Here is a 15,911-nt window from a genome sequence, read left to right on the forward strand (position 1 = left end):
GAAATGTAATGGCATTGCAATGATCAACAAGTATTTAGCAGTGAATCATCATACTGACCATTTCTAGAATTAACTTTCACATTGCTTATGTTTATAAGCAAACGATCCTGTTTCCTAGGTGATCAGTCAAAAAAAAAAAATGTCTTTCGATCAGTTGCCTTTTCTTATGTAGTGGGCTGTGGAATAATGGAAGACTAATGGCAGTGCAGCAGGGCGGTGAGAAAGCCCTGCACATGAAAAGTGGGAAGGGCAAAGCCCTGGTGTTTAAATATATTGTTTATTTATTTATAGAACGGGGTACACCTCCACCCCTGTGAAATTTATTATTTTGTTTTTGTGTTGTTGTTGTTGTTATGATTATTGTTGTATTATTATTAGTCGTAGTAGTATTATTATTATTATTATTATTATTATTATTATTATTATTATTATTATTATTATTATCGTTATGGTTTATAAATATAGTGGCGGAGCCGTGTTTTGTTATTGTTTTGTTTAGCAGCTTGGATGGGAAGCCCCATCCACATTAAAAACCTCATGCAGAAGGTGACCATCTCGAGTTAATTAATTGTTTTAATTTGTTGCTAACCGGGAGATGGTCACCTGTATATAAACCTGCAGCGCTCTGCACTCGGGGTGGGTGTTCAAGAGGAGGTACGAGAGCGAGCAAGGAGTGAGAGAGAAATTTTAAAAAACAAACCAGAAAGTAATCTAGGATCAGTGAAGGCTACTGCCCAGCCTGATCATATTATTTTGTGTTCGTGATTTGGTTTTGTTTACATCTTTTGTTTCGCTCTGTGAGCAGTGCTTTTGTTTAGCCTTTTGTTTTATTTTTGTGGTTTAAATAAACGGCGCTGCAGCGTCTTTTTGCAGTACCAATCAGCTTCATATTAACAACAGTTAATTATGGACTATCCCTCAACATGTATAGCAATTTTCAGAACTGCAGTAAGCGGTTTCCGATGCATAGGCGTTTTAACAAATTCTGCAAAATCCAATATGGCTGCCGAACCATGTGACTTGCGCAAATTTGCTGAATATCACCGACTATCATCCATAGGCATCTACCAGTGTACCGAATTTTGTGAGTTTTTGAGCGTGTTTTGGCAGAAAAAATAAATAAATAAATAATAATAATCCTAAGAAAAACAATAGGCTTCCCCAGCCTTATTTACTTATTTACTTATCTTATTTACAGCACGGTCAGAGTTGTTTCTCTGTATTGTGGTGTGTGTGAGGTACAGAGGGGTCTGTCCAAATACATGGCTGTTTCCCTGAGTGTTTATACAGTCAGGCTCTGAGCCTGTCCTGGCATTGAAATGTGTGTGTTTAGTTAACTTGCTAGGACATTCTCCCAAAATACCGTAGTCTCCTGTCTTTCATATTGTCACATTTACTTTTAAACTTTTGTATACACGGTTTGCTGTTTTTTTTCATAAAAATGAGTTTTGCACTAGTGATTAGAGGTTTGCCCTGTCATCAAAATCAGACCCCGTATTTATATTCTTTCGTCAGATGTGTAATACGCAATTAAAGTTGTTATAGCTAATAAAACAATACCATAAATCTAACCCATTGTGCTCTTGCATTAGAGTTGTAGGTCTCGTGCAGTTTTGAAAGGAGCACAGGCAGTCTATTGGTATTTCTCTTCTGGGTAAAGGCATGTCCATCAGTGGAGGAGGCAACTGGTTTGAGTAATTGTATTCTTCAAGAGAAATGACATGTGAGGTAAGATTTAAGGAATTAGAAGCATTCTTGCAGCAGTGGCAACTTCCCATGCTGGATTTGGAGCAGGCCCTGTGTAAGAAAAGTAACCTAAATTTGAATTTCAGAATACAACAGATGAGTAATCTGGTCAGCCACAAATTAAAATATGCAATGGATCCAACCTGTGTTTTCTTGGTCCCATGGGTCCAGCTTTTGAGAAAAAGCCACCCCGCAGCACAGCAAAATGCAGCACGCAGAGTCTTTTGGGTACAAGTTGCCATGGGGAAAACACAAAAACAGACCTTTTGAAAAAGTGCAATAACATTTGTTCACCGTTTTGTGTTTGTCATTTTATAATAGTGAACATTTGTGATTAACATTTATAAAGAGCTGAGTTTATATTTTCACATGATTTTAAAGGTACTGGCACATTGTAAAAAGCACAGGGGCTTTGTAAACCAATTAAATATTATTATTATTATTATTATTATTATTATTATTATTATTATTTATTTCTTAGCTGACGCCCTTATCCAGGGCGACTTACAATTGTTACAAGATATCACATTAAATAAATTTGTAACATCTCTTATTGTACTATGAGCGTTACCTAAAGTATTTATTTATTTTAAGCAGGCATTCTGGAATCAATAGTGTTAGTCTGAGGCAGAGAAAAACAGACATGCCTTGCTGATTCTAAAGAGGAGACTGATTGTATGATTTATTTATTTTATTTATTTACCCCCCCCCCCCCCCCCACACACACACATATACTCAATTTTCTTATTTGTAAATGGTTAATAACAAATCTCAAACGGGAGGTAGGATTACAGCAGAATCATAAAGCTAGCACATGTATGTCTCTTTGTCCAAAGAGATTGCACAAAATGTTCAGTAATTATTGAAATGCTTTTTGAGAAGACTGTAGCTGTTTGTAACATCATGTGGGTCACCTTTTTACCCAGGAAAACTGCAGTCACTGTGACTGGGGAGAAATTATTGCGTGAAGTCAACAGCAGTTATCTATCTCGCAGATGCAGAAATTGTGCAGCATGGCACCAAGAATAAATGAGTTCCTGGGCTGTGAGCAAGCAAATTTTGCTGATCTCTGCAAAAAAATGACAACACTTGCAAGTCTGCTTCTTGCTTGTCACTGTGATTTTTATTTTTTTTCATTGTTTTTCTGTGGCTGTTTTTATTTCATTATAGTGATTTCTGTCTTGAATTTTCCATATTCATGGTTTTGCTGCCATCTTAAAGTAGTGTAGAGAAAATAATATAAAATAAGCTGACAGCTCTAAATGAAAGTAATGTCCATAGATACCTCTATTTCTAACAGCACAATCACAATGTTGATTTGAAGTTGATACTGATCTATAATTATCTTGTTGTCTGTCCTGCCTCATGTTTAAAATAAATATTTTAAAAAACAACTCCCTTGCTCTAGACATTGTAGTTTTCCAAAACGTTGTCTTCTAATTATTATTTTTTTTAGCATAGAATAAGAAAAAATGATTCAGTTTCCTGTCTCTGTTCACCTGAGCCTGAGTATTCCATAAGAGGTAATTGACTTGCTAAGTTTTTGGGGGTTGGACGGTACACTGAGTTATTGTCTTAATTCAGTTGCCGAGCAACAAATATTCTCTGTTAAGTTCTATTTCCAGTGTCGTCCTGCAAAAGTGAACTGTTTCACTTCCTCATTGTGCATCTAATGGTTTTGTGTTCTTTTCCCCTCTGCAAAAAAAAGGTCCCTTTCTAGTTTAGTATTTACCACCTTCTTTTGTTTAATTCATGTAGTGCACTTTTTTTATAGTAGTTTTAGAGCTTGCATGATATTAGTCTTACACTGCTGTGCTTCATGCTCTTGACTACAGTATGGTCTGTATGGTCTATACATGCTCAAGGATGCTATGAATACTAAAATTAAAATGTAATTGTTAAATACATAATTTACATTATTTGATGCTTTTAATAGATACTCACTATTTATGCCAAATATAAGGAGTTAAAAATAGAAGCCAGTTAAGTGTTGCTAAGAACTTTACTGAAACCTAGGATAACATTGTGATCATAGTAGTTGCTGGATAATGATCTAGGAAATAATCTGACCTTTTAATGCTGTTATGCCTCATTACAAGTCCATATCCTCAGTATATCCGTAGGCAATTTTAATGTCGTCAAAGCACTTGGTTATACATTATAAGTGTTTTGGCAAAAAAAGTTAGTGATTAACAGGAGGTAATGGAATTTGGGAACATCTGTCCCACCTTTTATGTAGATCTATTTTGATACTGAACCTTCTTTGACGGTGAAAGACTAATGGTGTAATAAGCAGCATAAAGCACAGTTTTCCTTTTTGTTGCTTGTACATTTCAGGGGATAAATGACAGTGGCCGTGGTAGTGGGTGTGTGGGCGGATCCATTATACAAGGCACATTTGTGACGGATGCAGTCATTAGCTCAATGAAGTGTACACAGATTCCTGTAACATCCATCAGTCAATACAGCCAAAGAGAGAAGGGGGGGGGGGGGGGGCATTTGCATTGTAATTCAATTATGCAAACTGGAAACTTTACTCTGCAGGCATATATCTTTATTTATTTTATTTTTTTATAGAGATTATGGAAATCGCATACTAGTTAAGTATTTGTTCTTCGCAAGACCCTGTGCTCAGTTATTCGCCAACAGACATTGGCACAAATGTATAAAATTAGCTGTTCTCTGTAGCCACTATGGAAGTATTTAGTCATTTTCTTTAGAAACTTGTTGGCCTAAAGACAAAAAAGACTTAATGCAAAGTCATTTTAGCACCTGCAAGGAAGTAATGATTCAGGGAGCCACTGAAATGGGGGAAAAAAAGTGAAAAAGAAACTTCATTAGGCATTAGAAAGAGGGTTAAAAGGTTCATTTCAAAGCCCTTTTTTAAATGTACATATTCCATTCTTGGCTATTTTAGACTGCTTTAGGGGCAACTTAATTAGCCTAGCCTCTAACCAGGTCCATGAAAGATTTGCATAAACTTTGTTATTGTTTTGTTTTAATGAAAGGAATGGTTAGTTTCACATAATGATTAGTAGGGAGCGCCATTTGTGCCAAAACTATTCATCAAACAATTTGTGCAGAAATCAATAAAATAATTCGTCAATTCATCAATTTGTCCATCAATTCAGAAATCAATTGGTCAATTCATCCATACGAAAGGCTTGACAGGCTTCTGGGTGAATCGATTTGCTCCACGATTGACCAGCGAATTAATTGAAAGATGAATTGCCAGCTATCAATCTTGCACTGTGCTGAAAAGGCATAACCATTGTTTATTCATGCAGCAGAAGTCTTTATCCAAGGTGACTTAGTTTTACTATGTAGTATGTGACAAATGCAATACATAAACAAAATATGTTAGAATTACAATAAATGAATAAATAAGCAGTATTCTAATAGAGGTTTGCAGAATGCATCAGTGGTGGGGTGGCATGATATAGCTGGTGATGCAGTGCTGGATCTAGGCTGCTGTAAATCAGTGTGCAGAGTGAGATCACGGTTATATCAGTGTATAGAGTGAGATCACGGGTAAATCAGTGTGTAGAGTGAGATCACGAGTAGATCGAGTTTACAAGTAAGTTTTTGTGCTCCTGTGTATTTGCGATCTGGCATACCATTTCGGCCTTTAAATCAGACACAAAAACTATGATAACGATTCTAGAAGCTGTTAATTGCCGTGACTTCAATATAGCTACCAGGATTCATGGGTCATCCATAAATAACACAGCGATACAAAGGCCTAAACAAATGTCTGTTAAGAGAAAACCCTAATAAAACTATTTTAATCTGGACTCTGTTAAATTATATATTAGTGCCAATATGACACAAGCAGATAAAACTACCCAAAATCTCATTTGTGAGTTAAAATGGAGAACTTCTGTGTTTTGCACTGTTCTACGGAAGCCCATATGTATTCCTTAATTATATAATTAATATTGTGAATATAATACTATACGTAACTCTATTGAAGAAAAATATTTGTATATCGATTTACCATATGCAGTTAACATCTTTGTAGAATCATTATCGTAGTTTTGTGTCTGATTTAATGGCAGTAGTTGCGTACGATACAGATTCTGTGTTGTTGGTTGTTTTTTGGTTTTTCTGCGGTTCAGGGCTTCAGCATACACCATCAAAGTAAAAAGTGTGTTGTTTTTTTTTTTTCCTAAGGTGATTGAAACGCCTTCTAGTAAACTGTAAGGTTATTGGCTGAAGTAGTTTCGCTTGAGATTGGATTCTCATTGCTTGCCACTTTTTGGCACAGTGCGAGATTGACAGTTGGCAATTCATCTTTCAATTCATTCATTCACAGCAATCGATTCACCCAGAAGCCAGTCAAGCCGTTTTGTATGAATGAATTGACTAATTTATGAATTGCTGCATGAATTGATTAATTAATTGCCAAATTAATTTCTGAATTGATTGACAAATTGACAAATGAATTGATAATTTTGGCACAAACGGTGCTCCATAGATTAGCCTCTTTTGACTAATTAATTATTAACATTTAAAATATTGATTACTTTGATATATGTTTGAATATTAACTAAATCAAGTTATTAATCAAACTGATAAATCTTTTTACATACCGGTAATTGATTTATTAAATGTTTGGATATACTGCTATTTATTGATTACTGGCTCGTTCACAGTCGTCTTAAAATAACGCTAATTTAAAGGTTTGATTAAAAATGTCTGTTTAGTTTTTGCAATTTATTTTAGTTATTAAAATTAAAGTTAAAATTAAATTCTCTCAGTGCATAGTCTATGTGAATTCCATCGTTCACAGTATGTTTTAAAATTAATAAAGGACAGTTTAGATTAGATTATTTATAATGTTACAGGTTTAAACATATAAAATATTTTTAATTTGACATTTTCCCAAGGAGTGCTAATAGTGGGCCGCAGTGCCTAATGCAGCTGAACAGGTGGGCCTCTGGTGAAAAAGTATGGGACCCCCTGTACTATAGGATATTAAGTTTAACCTTTGTGCTTTTCAGAAACTGAGGGTTTCAAGATTGATACCATGGGTACTTACCACGGCATGACCTTGAAGTCGGTGACGGTAAGTGGCTCTTATGGTTTCAACAGCTGCTGCTGTTTTTCAAAAAAACGTCCAAAATGATTTTCCTAAATTAAAACTGAGCAAATCTTTTTCCCATTTTACTACAAAATATATTAATAATTGTGTGTTGGGGTGACTAAATGGTGAAAACAGACAAGTCCACCCAAAACCCTAGACCAAAGGTTTTCATTATGAGAAATAAACTACTTGCAGAAAGCTGGTTTGTGTGGTTTGTGTTGGGCCATAGCTAGTGCAAAAGGCTGTAAAGTGCATTCTAAACAAGCTCTGGTATTGCTGCAGTATCTCCAGATGCTAAAGTAATCAGGGTTTCACATATATTCCCATGGAAGATATATTTAGTTTGGATATGCAGTCTAATCATCTTATAATTTTGTTCTACAAAGTTCATTCCTCTTTATCCACCCACTCGGGTTGCATACCATGTAGTCATGTCACTCAATGTAGAAAAATACAGATAGAAATTTTAATTGCATGCAATGACATTACTAAGGACCATTTGTGAATTCCACAGACCCTGGTCGAGATGAACTGAGCTTGAGACTTTTATAATGTCAGTTTTATTTCAGAACGTACCTATTTTTTACCTATTTTTTTTTCCTTTTATTTTGTGTAAATTTTGGGTCTTAATAACTGAAAATTTATTATATACACCCTATCTGTCTTTATGCTAAGCCAAGGGCAAGTGTAGTGGAAGGTTACTGTTTTAAGTAGCAGTTTTGGGCAAATGTCCCTTTCCTTACTGCTTTTGTTTTATTCAAGCACTAAAGTGAGCTTTGTAACTATGTATCCACACTAAAGCAGCGCCATACTGCTCAAACGGACTCGAACTATATTCTTTCTAATGCAGCACACTTCTTAGTCACTGAACCTTAAGCAAGTATACTGTATTCTTTTTTTTTCATTTATTTATTTTGTTGAAAGATCTAGTACAGCTCTCGTACTACTAACCCAGGTAAGTAGTACTTGCATATAGTCCAAGTACAGTAATGGAAGCCAGGCACTACTCCAGCATAGTCACTTCTGGATCCTGTGAAGTAGATTTCATTCCGTCTTCTGTAGGTGTGGATATATAAAGGCACAGGTTGCTCGTTTGTCCAGTTGGCAGTCATGGCCTTTGTACTTTGTGAATTGAATAACATGCTGTCAAATGTCCAAGCAACCATGTGAAGGATCTGAAGCTCTCCACTAAAGTACCTTTTGTGCTTTGCTAAGATCTGACAATGTAATGGACAAAAGATAGATATTCTGCCACAGTCTTGGAAGCTCATTTTTTAATCATATATCTAGGCAGTTTTATAATGGTTTTCAACAAGAAAGATCTGTATTTCCAAATGGTACATGACAGACTCGTTTTCTTTTTATCTTGGACCTTGTTTGTAACCATTGATTATTCAATATCAGAGGTGACCACACAGTTCTGAATTTGACTCTTTAGTAATCTGACCATGTCATGCTAGAATCCCCTTCTCTTGTGTTTTAGTTTTAATTGGAAAGAATGGATGTTGGTTTTTATGCGTGAGTCATTCCATGAAAAATCACCCAACGGGTAACACTCTACCTGCCATCTTTGATTTCCACCAAACTTTGTTCTTAGGGTTGCTTCAAGCAAAATAAGTTTGTTTTTAGACTAATCAGGTCAATGGGTCAAAATGTTAATCAATCTTTTACTCAAAAACGGTTTGTGCTACAGACTTGTGGAGGTGTCATGTTATTGGAAATTGAATGGTTATTCCAAAACACACAAGGGCAGTTACACCTTAGTGTTTGACCTTTGACCTTGGTCTGAATGCCCACAAATACAAATAAAAAAAAAAAAAACTAATAACATTACATTATAGCAGACCGTTTTTATGATACACTGCAAATATGCTCTGAAACGTCCTGCAATTATATTGTGTATTAGGAACATAGGCGACATTAATACTAAGGATATTATCCAATTATCCACATGTGTCACTTCACATTGTAACATGTCCTGAACAAAAAGCAAAAATAACCAAGTGCTGCTGAATCAAAGTTTTTCAGAAAATACACAATTGCTGCCTGGCAACACTGTCACAACAGGCAGCATGCTGTAATCTGTGGTGCAGGGTTAAGAGCATGCTGCTCCTACTGTAATTTACTGAAAATGTGGGCAAGTGATTGATAACTGCACATGTTATGTGATGTGATGGTGTTCAGTGACCCCCTCTGCACATTTCTTACAGTTTACTCCCAGGGAGAATATAGCTCAGCTTGATTAATTACTGTTCTTGGGTACTGGTACTTTTATTGGGCAACATTTTATACCATAAATCACTGAATAAGACAAAGGCACACGCATTTCCTTTCATAACCACTTCTAGGTCTGTAGCCAACAAATTTGGAATAGCCTACCCTTTTTTGCAAACATTTGCCTGAGTTGGTTGATTGCAGCACCACCCCCCGCCAACCCCCAACGATTTGTCCAATTCTCTAGTCATAATGTGTCAATGTTTTATAGGTGTTTGGAAAAGTTTATTTGCTGTAAATACAATACATCTAATCATTTCAAGATTAAGAATCTCCATTTTCCGGTTCAACACAATCCAGATTAAACAATGACCCCACTTGTTCAGAAGTGTCACTTACATCAACACCCATAAAGGGATTCGAAGCAAACATTACACAAGGTTCCAGCTGCTGAAAATCATGAAATCTGCCATCAAATTCTTTAAGACTGGCCAAGAGATTGCAGTATTTACTGGTCCTAAAGTGGTCCTAAAGTTCTAAAGTTTTTTTTTTTTTCCCCCCCCAGAGTTCAGGCTGTTTCATTTCTCTGTGACATCAGTTAACCCTCTGCAGTCCATTTATTAAGTGCGTGTCAGGCGCGTCAGGTCCAATTTATTTCACACGCGCAGTTAATTTTAGACGCACTGTTTAAAAGTATTTTTTTTCCACAGTCAAACGGGTTTAAAAAGCCTTGCATATCAACAAAGCACTCACTAGGCATCTCCAGCCCCGCCCCACCCTTTCGTTTGCTATCGCTTTCACATATGCTAAGAAATAAATAATAATAGTCGTACATACCAATCAATCATCTCCTGATCACTCGTTTTATCACCAAACTCCTCAATAATGCAATCCAAGTCATTATTTTATTACTATAACATCTCAAAAAAGCTCTGCAAATGTCCATGATATTCTCTGTGCGCTGATTCAGTAACAGCCAGCTTGTTTCCTTATGGCCGCCCCTGGCTCCTGTTGCTCCCACTCGGCCATTGAATGGTTTTCTCGGCTTTTTCCGGAGAAAAAACGACTAGACACACATTTTTGGCGTTTTTTTGATGATGTCGGACAGGGTCCAACATTGGACCGGATAGGAATAATTGCAATGTCGGAATAATTGCGAAGTCACCCTGGACCCCTACCTTTAGTATTCCTAGCACTTCTCCACTCTGGCACGCACTTGCCGATTTCTTCCTGAGCAACATATGAAGAATCCGACCCTTCCTCACCAACTACGCCACCCAGCTCCCTGTCCAGGCCCTGGTACTCTCCAGCCTAGACTACTGCCACTCCTTCCTGGCTGGCCTCCCTGCGTCCGCCACCCGTCTGCTTCAGCTCATCCAGAACTCTGCTGCTCGCCTGGTGTTCTCTCTGCCTCGCTTCTCCCACGCAACTCCACTGCTCCACTCACCCCACTGGCTCCTGATCACCGCTCGCATCCAGTTCAAGACTCTTGTACTCGCCTACAGATGCCTTGACCAGACTGCACCCAGCTACCTCCAGACTCTCCTCTCTCCCTACACCCCCACTCGACCTCTCCGCTCCGCCTGCACTAGAAGACTGGCTGTACCTCCTCTACACTCCCCTGTCTCCAGAGCCCGCTCCTTCTCCACCCTCGCCCCGCAGTGGTGGAATGACCTTCCTACAGATGTCAGGACTGCCAAGTCCCTGACCACCTTCTGGCGCCTCCTCAAGACTCGCCTCTTCAGACAGCACCTGTAGAACTCCTCTTTTCCCTCTGGACACTTCTATCACTCTTCCTTAATGCGCTTTACTTGCATTTCTCTGCTCCCTATTTTACTGCATTTAATCCTGTACTTTACAGAGTACTGTACTGTAATCTGCCACAAGTGTTATTCAATCTGTAGTATTTTGCATTTAATCGTATCCTGATGTAACTATCACTTATCTTCTCTGAAATTGATTTGTATTTTGTAATATACTTGTACTTACTAGAACTGAAGTCACTGTATTTTATCTTGCTCTTAATTTGTATTAATACTTGTACTGTGATTCTTGAAATGTATTTTTGTTACAACTGTCAATGGACAAGGGCGTCTGCTAAGAAATAAATAATAATAGTAACATCGGGGTCTGTCTTGCAACCTGCTATGAAGCCCACGTGACATCCAGTCATTGTGGCGGCTCCATTCGTTGTAACTGACACAAGCTTTTCGAGCAGTATGTTCTTTCTAGATAAATAATTAACCTCATTATAGATAGCTATCCCTTCTGGTTTTAGCTTTTAATTGCAATAATGTCAAAAACTATTTTTTCATGCTAAAGGCCTCAAACACCATTTGAACAAATACAGCCAGCTGAGCAGTGTCGCTCGAGTCAACAGATTCATCACACTGTATTGAAAACCACTGACAACAACATAAATCCTGGTCTAACTGTTCAGACATCTTCGGATAATGCCGATACTCTCCTTGCTACAGTATTAGCTCCCAGCTGCACGTCAGTTACAGCAGACATTTATTTCTGACTTGTTTTTTAAATCTTTGAATAACGATTCAGCCATGACAGTCATTGCGCCCTTTACCAATGCACCGTCTCTAAATGTTGTCTTGTTTTTTGCTAGAAAGTAAGCAACTTGGAAAGAGTCTTCTGTTGCAGCATTTGCTTTTTCACTGGTTTGGTAAAAAAAAAAAGACTTTTTCTGCAATCTGATTTAGTTGACTTACTTTTTTGACTCTGAGATTGCTTTCTGCAAGAAATGTTTTTTCAGAATCTTTATATACTGTTGCGTAGTGCCTCTCAACATTGGTATTTTTTCCAATTGCAACTCCCGCACCACAAATCAGGCAAATACGCTTGTCTTTTAATCTTGTAAACAAAAAATAATTTTCCCACTGTGGAAATAGTACATCTGTTATCTCTTTTTGGATGGACCTGCTTCTGCATCCATGATTCACGCTAAACCGATGAGATGTAGTGACAGCCTTTTTTTTTTTTTTAATACATAAAATAATAACTTCACGTGCGTTCCAACTCAGTCATAAGATTCAAAAACTGTTATGATAGGCCTATATTGTTACTATGAAGTAACACACACACACACACACACACACACACACACTAGTGCTGCATGAAACGATTATTAATGCAATCGATTATTCAGATAAATACCACACATCACTCAATATCTAGCAAGTTGACCACTTCATAAGACAAAAAACAACTATGTGTGTTAATTGCTTTTTGATTTATTTATTTTTCTAACAGCAATGGAATGACATTTAAAAAAAAGTATTGTTTAAATTTTCTATTACATTTTGCAGCGGGGTGTACTTTAAACAAATAACCTGTTTTGTTTTAGAATCTTAAGAGCCCATTTAAATAATTTGTTGAGAAAACTAGACATGCATTATATGTTGTCTCTAAGTCAGTTACATGGTAATACAAAGTTGCATTTTTGCCAGTCCACGTTATTTGAGTGCAAGAACACCAGCATATCAACATGTTCTGGGGTTAGGCTTGCCCTCTTCCTTGAGACTGTAGAGCCTGCTACTGAAAACAAATGCTCAGAGGGAGTTGGTGTTGCTGGTATTGTAAAATAAGCTCTTGCCAATTTTGACAGGTAAGGGAGTCTTTCCTGATTTGCCTTCCACTATGTTAAAGGGTCAGTGTCTCAGCTGCTAAACTTTTCTGAAAGATATTGCATCACTACTTTCTGCACACATGACATTTCCTATCCATCAGAATCTTCAGTGCTGCTGTCTTCAAATGAAAACATTTTGTCTATCAATGTCTTTCATTTCTTTTGACTCTACAATTGAACTGTGAACACTAAACACTAAATAAATAATGTTTCTAATCATATTTAGTGTTTAGCATTCAGTGGTAGAGTTAAAATAAATAATTAGAATGAAACAAAGATACACAAAATATTATCTTTCCATTTATTATTAAAATTATTCAACGAAGGGACTTTGTTGCAAAAATATACACCGCTTGTGAGTCACTAGCGTTTGAGAGGACACATTAGCATAGTTATAAACCTTTCAAAGTAATCAAGGCATATTAACACAAGTGGGGAGCGTGATAAATAAGAAATGTATTTTATATTCCGATTTCGTCATTATACACTGTTAGCTGAACCCACACAACTTAATGTATTAATTACATGCAAGACTTAAAATTGTTTTTTCTTTCATCTAGTCATTTTACTTTTTTATATTTAGTAATGCAGATTCAAAGTCCATGTTGTTGTGGTTGTTGTTGTTTTTTTAATATCATAAATGACACGATGAACATACATTTAAGTGTTTTATTTTCATAAGAAAGTATTACTTACGTTTCGGCTTCTGTTTTGTTCATAATGTAAAGGGATGCTTTCTTTTTAGGTGTTCAAACAGACCTGTGCTGTTAAGAAATAATTGACTGTTTGCATACAGAGCAAGTCAACGTGCCATTGTTTCCATCTGGAGGAAGGAGAAAGTCCCATTCTTTTGACTTTCTTTGCTTTACTGCTTTTGGAGGAAACTGCCGTGGTTCATTGGAACAGCTGTATGCAGACCCTGGAGTTTGAGTCTTTGTTTTTCACGTTCGAGGACAAACTAAGACCTCACGTCCTCCATTTCAATATTAACAAACGTCATTCATACGCGTCAAAACAACCATTTGTGTGTCTGTATGAGACAAAATCACTTAATAAAATCTATTCAAATTAAGTTTAGGGTTTTCAATATGCTATTACAAATAACTGAGATACGCATAAATACTTAAACATACACACAGGCATATCTATGGTTTAATAATAATATAGATAGTAATTAAACCATATTTTATGTTTTATTTTAGTTACCGTAAAGGTTGTATTTAATCACATGCAGATCAATGTAATGTAAAACATCCAGAGATGATAAATAACAAAAGCGAGAAAAGTATCAACATTAACAGAGCAGAGGGAACCTACAGGAACTGCTGAATTTATCCTGAAATCATGTGAATCACTACAATTTAACACAGGTGGAGGCCACTTAACTTGGTGTGTGATTTTGAAGGCGATTGGTTATACCTGAGCTAACTTATGATTGCTATTACAAGGGTTGTGGACACTTATCCAACCAAGCTATTTCAGTTTTTATTTTTAATTAATTTTCTACAAGTTTCTAGAATATTTTTTTCACTTGGAAGTTTTGGGGTAAGATGTGTAGATAAATGAAAAAAATTAAATATTTTAATGTACGCTTCTGGGAAGAAGGTGTGGTGTCAACTTGATTTTATACATCACATATCCTAGGACATGCAACAGCTGATGACTTGTATGAAAAACTCAGGGACTCTTGTGACTCCATTGGACACCGGGGCATTCTGCATCTATCAATGGATGGGCCCACTGTCAATTGGAAAACACACAGCATGCTTGCAACTGACATTGAAGAAGAAACCAATCACAAACTTCTTAATATAGGTAGTTGTGGACTGCATGTTCTGCACAATGCATTTAGATCAGGTAGTGCTGAGACAGAATGGGGCATAGAGGAGACATTGAACTCATTGTATTGGCTGTTCAAAGACTCGCCAGCCAGACGTAAGGACTTTACAAAGGTAACTGGCGCTGATGTTTTCCCCAAGCAGTTTTGTAAGCACAGATGGTTGGAGAACATACAAGTTGTAGAGAGAGCCATAGAGGTGTGGCCACATTTTCAGGAATACGTTGCCAATGTTAAGTCGCGCAAAGTCCCAAATCCTAAAAACAAATCGTTCAGTATTGTTGAAGAAAGCTGTAAAGATCCCCTTTTCTTGGTTAAAGCCAACATTTTCATGTCCATTGCTAGAGATGTTTCACCATTTCTTAAAAAATATCAAAGTGATAATCCAAAGTTGCCATTTCTGTCCGGTGATCTTTACAAAACTATCAAAGGTTTGATGGATTGCTTTTTCAAACCTGATTTTTGAAAGCAGCGACTTCTGCAACCTAAAGATTGCTATCCGTGATTATTCATGTCACAAGGATGTATTACAAGTAAATGTTGTCTTGTGGCAGAGAAGCAACTCAAAGACTTAAAGGTGGCAAAAAAGTGGCTGAAAAAGACATATTTGATGTAAAGGCAGATACCAAGCAATTCTTAATTAGTACTGTGACAAAGCTGCTACAGAAATCCCCTATTTCTTATGGACTTGTCCGAAACTTGGCTTGGCCAGACCCACAAAGAATTGCTCAGGAGCCTGACATCAGTTAAAAAGATCACTTCAGATTTTGAGTGATGCCAGACAAGTTAAGGACAGTAAATGTGACGAAATCATATGTCAGTTTAAATATTTTGCTATGAGCAGCACCAACCCAGACTTTCTCATTCAGCCCAGGTGACTCAAGATTGGATACCTTTTTCTTTGAACAAATGTCCAAGAAAGTGGAGTGGTTAGAGATCTGGAATGTGACTAAAAAACTGTTGTTACTTTCACATGGGCAGGCCTCGGTTGAGTGAGGATTCTCAATCAACTGTTGAAAATATGTCAGAACAGACATTGGTTGCACAGAGATTGATCTCAGACTACCTGAAGAATGTTGGCGGGGTCATTAATGTGACAGTTACCAAAGAGCTGCTTCTGTCAGCCTCCACAGCTAGGCAGAAGTACCATGCAGGAAAGGAGAACAGAAGAGAGGTGAGAAAAGAAAATTATTTATGGATGAGGTCGATGCTCTAAAGGAAAAAAGAATTGAGACCAACATTAAGGCTCTTCTGAAATCTGCCAATGACTATGCAGAGAAAGACGAGACCACAGGTCAGATCTCCTTTATCTCGAAGTCCAATACACTTAGGAGATCAGCCAAAGAGAAACAATCAGAGCTGCAGAGTTCAGAGCAAGAGCTGAAAGC

General features: G+C 37.0%; 1 protein-coding gene across 1 annotated transcript in view; it reads left to right on the forward strand.

The window, feature by feature from the left end:
• LOC117416637 (parafibromin-like) overlaps positions 1 to 15,911 on the forward strand; it is a 123,691-nt gene that overhangs the window by 44,341 nt on the left and 63,439 nt on the right. Inside the window, exon 10 of the mRNA XM_034027914.3 lies at positions 6,750 to 6,814. Coding sequence (XP_033883805.2) covers positions 6,750 to 6,814 — 65 coding nt within the window. The remainder of the gene's footprint in view (positions 1 to 6,749; positions 6,815 to 15,911) is intronic.

This window comes from Acipenser ruthenus, chromosome 12, assembly GCF_902713425.1.
Source record: "Acipenser ruthenus chromosome 12, fAciRut3.2 maternal haplotype, whole genome shotgun sequence".
NCBI lineage: Eukaryota > Metazoa > Chordata > Actinopteri > Acipenseriformes > Acipenseridae > Acipenser > Acipenser ruthenus.